The sequence below is a fragment of the Dipteris shenzhenensis genome, chromosome 11 (assembly GCF_047967505.1).
Source record: "Dipteris shenzhenensis isolate YYH24624 ecotype China chromosome 11, Dip_SZ_1.0, whole genome shotgun sequence".
Lineage (NCBI taxonomy): Eukaryota > Viridiplantae > Streptophyta > Polypodiopsida > Gleicheniales > Dipteridaceae > Dipteris > Dipteris shenzhenensis.
The window spans coordinates 27,228,070-27,232,918 of NC_141606.1; the positions used below are offsets into that span (position 1 = coordinate 27,228,070).

Genomic DNA, 4,849 nt, shown 5'->3' on the forward strand with positions numbered 1-4,849 from the left:
TTATGAGGGCACGGATTAGGAGGCTAGAGAGAGGGGGGGGTCGAAGAGAAGGTTGAGGGGGTGACTAGTGTGAGGAAGGTGTGCAAAGAGGGGGTTGGAAGAGGTGAAAGGGGGGGGGATAGAGAGTGGGGTGAGGAGGTGGATTAGAGACATAGTGTTATTTTTATTTAAAGATGCTTGTAACTCAACATAATGCTAATCTCATTTTAACTAAATATATTCTAATATAATAGAATATAACTATATATATTCTAATTTATTATTTGTGTTTGTGAGCTATTCTTAAATTATAATATAAAATCATGCTGAAAGTTTATCTAAGTTTTTTAGTTTCACAATATTGAGAGAACATAGTGCACTTTTATATATTTCCTTTTGAAATTTGAAGTAAAAGATGAAAATCCTGGCTAGACTATAGATGTTTTTTGCAAAAAAAATTTAAATCTTGGAAAATGTTTCAAATATTTATATTTAATAGGGAATACAAACATTCAAGGCCAATATAAAAGTTTTTACTTCTTAACAAACTAACATGAAAAAATCATCAATGGTGCTCGCATAGGAGGAGCCCATCAGGCCAAGGCAGGGTGGGTCGAGCCACAAAGCAAAGAGGATACACAAGTTAGAGGGAAGGTTTTAGGAGGGGGGAGGAGAGGATACAAATTGGGAGAGCGAATGTATGGGAGGGGAGAGGGAAGGATATGAGAGGGGCAACAAGAGGATATGGGAGTGAGAGAGGGGAGGGGATTGGATGGGCGAGTAGAATGTGAGGGAAGGGGATGAGAAGGTCGAGGGGAGGGGATGACCAATGTGAGAGGGACAATTGATAAGGTGCCGTTACTTCATATATGTTCAAGATGATAGGACAAAGCCATCAACAACGTCCTTGGTTTGAAAATTCAACTGCCAGGTCTCCACTTCCTAGTTGCTGGACCTAAAATGGAATTTTCATAGTTGGTATCCTTCCCTATAGAATAGGCATTTTGAACATGAAGTTGATGGGAAAATTCGAGATGCTCTGCGCTTCACCAAATTCTTCGACTTCTTGCTCCATTCATCCTTTGATCTTGACACCTCCATCTATGCACTTTGTCTGTTGGTCTGTGAGGTCTATTTAGCTACAACTAAATTGTTGAAACGTCAATTTCAAGGTTCAATAGCCAACTTTTTATTATTTCTCTTCCTCTAGGGTTGCTTTTTTTCTTCAGATGGGGATGTTGTATCAATATTGTTTCATATTATTCCATTCCACTTTTTGACGAGCCTTCATGAATCATTTTTTGGCTTAGGCTTAATTAAGGCTTTCATGCACTCCAACAGAGTATGGCATTGATCTCCATGGCGAAGACTTGGAACCGCTTTTGTAGCCCAAGGATAAACCATCTCACTATTAGTCATCAACCAGTGTCACCTCTTTTGTGATAGACGATGAGAGAGTTTGGAGTCTCCCTAGAAAAATTCATCGGCGGACTCATGGTTCCCCCAATGGATCTTGTAGATATTCTCAGGAACTACACGGTCATGTCATCCTTCTTGAATCTTTCCAAGAATGCTAATGGCAAGGATTCCCAATTTGTGGAATGATCATTCCCATAATAGACATACCACTATATAGCACTACACTTGAGAATGGACGGAAATGGACTAATCCATCCATCATCGTCACAGACTCCATTGAGTAGTACAAACCAGCTTGAGCTCTATAATATGTATATCCATTTCGCCTTAGCATTTAACTTTGAAATGGGGCAAGGGCAACTCGATATTATTACTTTCTCCTTTGCCATCCATATGAGAAGTTGGTCTCACTGGTGCTTACATGAGCTACATCTCTTTCCTTCTTCCCTCTCAGGATGCTTTTAATGATGGCTGAGAAAAATCTATTGTATCAAATAACTCCCTACTCCGCCTTTGCCACCAGTACTCATGTCACAAGATGTGCAAACTTCATTTTGAAACAGTTGCACCCAACAATTCCAATTTGATGCCTTCATCCTAAGGGTTTTCCAACTCTAGAAGAGAACTAGCTAATACCCAGACTACTCAAGAGTTGTTGTAATCACTCCTCCCTAGTAAGACCGCCAAACAATGTTGTTGGATAAGCACACCCTCATTGATTCTATTGTTAACTTAGAGGAAATACCTTTTGGAACAACAAAACAAGAGTAAGCATGGCATTAAACAAATTTGCAATAAAATGTACAAGCTCAGAACAAAAAACTTTCACGCCGAACAAGCAGAGCAAAGTATTCAACAGAATAGGCAAGGGAAAGCTCATGAAATTTAAAATACAAAAGGGGCCCCAAAAACTTGGTATCAACATACTTTAAAAAAATCAAAAACACCCCAAAGTTTGCTTGTTCATGTTGTGGATGTTTGACTTTTCAAGGCAAGCTTGAGACGCTTAAGCACAAATGCAAAACTATTTGTTGAACAAGAAAAATTTGTCCTCACTTCCTTACTCTCACGAAGAAAATGTGTTTGTACACTTTTCCACAACCAAATACGTGCATTCAAAGTTCCAAAATTTGCTCTCGTAAACATAATGACATCACCCATGACATGCTAAACCTCACTATCAAGAGTGTGCAGCTCCTTCTTGCAAGTGGCACCTCCTGGGTGAAAAAACCAAAGGGTGGTGGTCAAGCTACAGCAACAAGAGGATCCACACATGCCAGGCCCCAGGTGAAGTCTGATTTTTGAGAGCTGTAAGAGCAGCTGAATGAGTTCAGAAAAATCAGAGCTATAAGAGCAGCTGCAAGAGTTCAGAGTCTCACAAACTTCCACATTCTAGTTGAAGCTATGGCTACCAAGCTCCCTGCTGTTCCCATCATCAAGCTTGGCTCCCAAGGCCTCGAGGTCTCTGCTCAGGGTCTCGGTTGCATGGGCATGTCCAGTGGCCGTGGCCCCCCGAAGCCAGACGATGAGATGATCGACCTCATCCGCTATGCTGTCGACTTGGGCATCACTTTCCTCGACACCTCCGACGTATACGGCCCCCTGCTCAACGAGATCCTTCTTGGCAAGGTACTTACCCTTCCCCCAAATAGAGGGTATGGCCTGTTCCGGGTTCTGTCTCGTCGTTACGATGTAACCGTCCGGCAGCCACAGGTCGATGTTCTGTGAGTGTGTTCTTTTTGCGTTTGTGTTTGTTTTGGCTTTCTGGAAGCCCGCTGTGACATAGTTTTGCATATGGGCAACTGTAAATTTCAGCATGATTCAGTATTTGATCGCGCCAACTAAGAATCTCCGTGTAGGCTCTGAAAGGAATACGGAGCAAGGTTCAGCTGGCCTCGAAATTTGGGGTCTGTACTGATAACAGTCAGCACACAAAATTTAGGGGAGATCCAGCATATGTCCGTTCTTGTTGCGAGGCAAGCTTGAAAAGACTGGACGTGGACTGTATAGACCTGTACTACGTGCATCGGATCGACAAGAGGGTTCCGATCGAAGTCACTGTAAGTGCACTTAGCTCGTTTAGTCGGTTGTACGCGATTTTTTCGACTCCTTTACCTCGGAAGAGGAATCCCATAGACTTTTACTGAATGATTGCAGGTTGGAGAGATGAAGAAATTAGTAGAAGAAGGCAAGATCAAGTATTTGGGTCTTTCTGAGGCTTCTGCTTCGACTATTCGCCGAGCGCATGCTGTACACCCCATCACTGCAGTTCAGCTGGAGTGGTCACTATGGACCCGAGATGCAGAGCGGGAGGTCATTCCAACCTGCAGGTCTTTCTCTACAAAACTTCTGCCTTCAATATAGATTTCTTCCGATGCCTTACAATTCTTATGGCCGTCTTTTAGCACTTGCTAAGCTATGATGCTAAAAATACAGGGAACTGGGGATTGGCATTGTGCCCTACAGCCCACTGGGTCGCGGTTTCTTCTCTGCTGGAGCAAAGATTACTGAGGGTTTGACAGAAAACGATACGCGCAAGGCACTAATTCCTGGAACCATAGAAACTCTCCGCTTTGCAAATCAATTCCAGCTCGAGTAAGCCAACAGCAAAATAACTTGCCTAAATAACACCCAATTTTCTTGTTCGTTTGTACAGGCGACTCAACCCAGACTGTCAGGCGAGAACCTTGAGCGTAATATTTTATTGTTTGAGAAACTGAACGAGTTTGCTTCGAGGAAGGGGTGCACGCCAGGCCAGCTTGCTCTTGCATGGGTGCAACATCAGGGGGATGACGTTGCTCCTATTCCAGGAACCACCAAGCGGAAAAACTTGGAAGAGAATGTGGGCGCTTTGAATGTGAAGCTTTCAAAAGAGGACCTGCAAGAGATTGAAGAGATCTTCCATGCCAATTGTGCTGCTGGTGCTCGGTATTCAGACATGAGTCTGACCACTATTGACTGCGAGACCATCCCCCTTTCAGAGTGGAAAGTTGCATAAATTGTTCTTCCGACACAGCCAAGATGAAATCCCCCATGATAGGGGAACCTTTTTAAAAGCATCAGATTCACATATACTTTGGAGCTATTCTTCCTAGGTGGTATGTGATTAATATTGCCTTACATGTCCTATTTTATCAATAACGCCTTGTCATCCTAAAATTGAATTTCAACACTTAGTGGTGGCATTGGATTTACTTTCAAGCCAATATATATCAGAGGATGGTCATTAACATGGGTGCCGAGTCCATTGAGAGTAATAACAAGAAATTTCCATAGTAAGAATATGCTTACTCATTTAGCTGAAATATAACATTGGGCATCCAAAGTTTGTGTAGGCTTATTTATGCTTGATAAATGTTGAAATGTGTTTCCTTGAGATGACTTATAGTTTTGAGGTGAAGGGCGATGCTTAAGGAGTATAAATTGTTCTTAAGAACATTTTCACCTTGTT

The 4,849-nt window shown here is 42.3% G+C and overlaps 1 protein-coding gene across 2 annotated transcripts; it reads left to right on the forward strand.

Annotated features, from left to right (window-relative positions):
• Positions 1 to 2,643: 2,643 nt before the first annotated feature.
• LOC147896844 (auxin-induced protein PCNT115-like) lies at positions 2,644 to 4,628 on the forward strand. 2 transcript variants are annotated; one of them, XM_087381053.1, is made up of 5 exons: positions 2,644 to 3,111; positions 3,258 to 3,458; positions 3,556 to 3,728; positions 3,835 to 3,937; positions 4,055 to 4,628. In XM_087381053.1, exons 1-5 carry the CDS (start codon positions 2,803 to 2,805, stop codon positions 4,394 to 4,396), a joined length of 1,128 nt encoding a protein of 375 aa, XP_087237179.1. In that variant the 5' UTR covers positions 2,644 to 2,802; the 3' UTR covers positions 4,397 to 4,628. The 2 variants fall into 2 exon arrangements, with proteins under 2 accessions (XP_087237179.1, XP_087237180.1); XM_087381054.1 differs by having other exon boundaries at positions 2,649 to 3,027.
• The last annotated feature ends 221 nt before the right edge of the window (positions 4,629 to 4,849 follow it).

What these genes read in the sequence shown, in the direction of transcription:
- LOC147896844 (XM_087381053.1), top strand. Translation starts at nt 2,803, where the DNA reads ATGGCTACCAAGCTCCCTGCTGTTCCCATCATCAAGCTTGGCTCCCAA. An exon ending in GGGTTCCGATCGAAGTCACT is followed by an intron (nt 3,459 to 3,555) that starts GTAAGTGCACTT and finishes GAATGATTGCAG; the next exon opens with GTTGGAGAGATGAAGAAATT. An exon ending in CAGAAAACGATACGCGCAAG is followed by an intron (nt 3,938 to 4,054) that starts GCACTAATTCCT and finishes TCGTTTGTACAG; the next exon opens with GCGACTCAACCCAGACTGTC.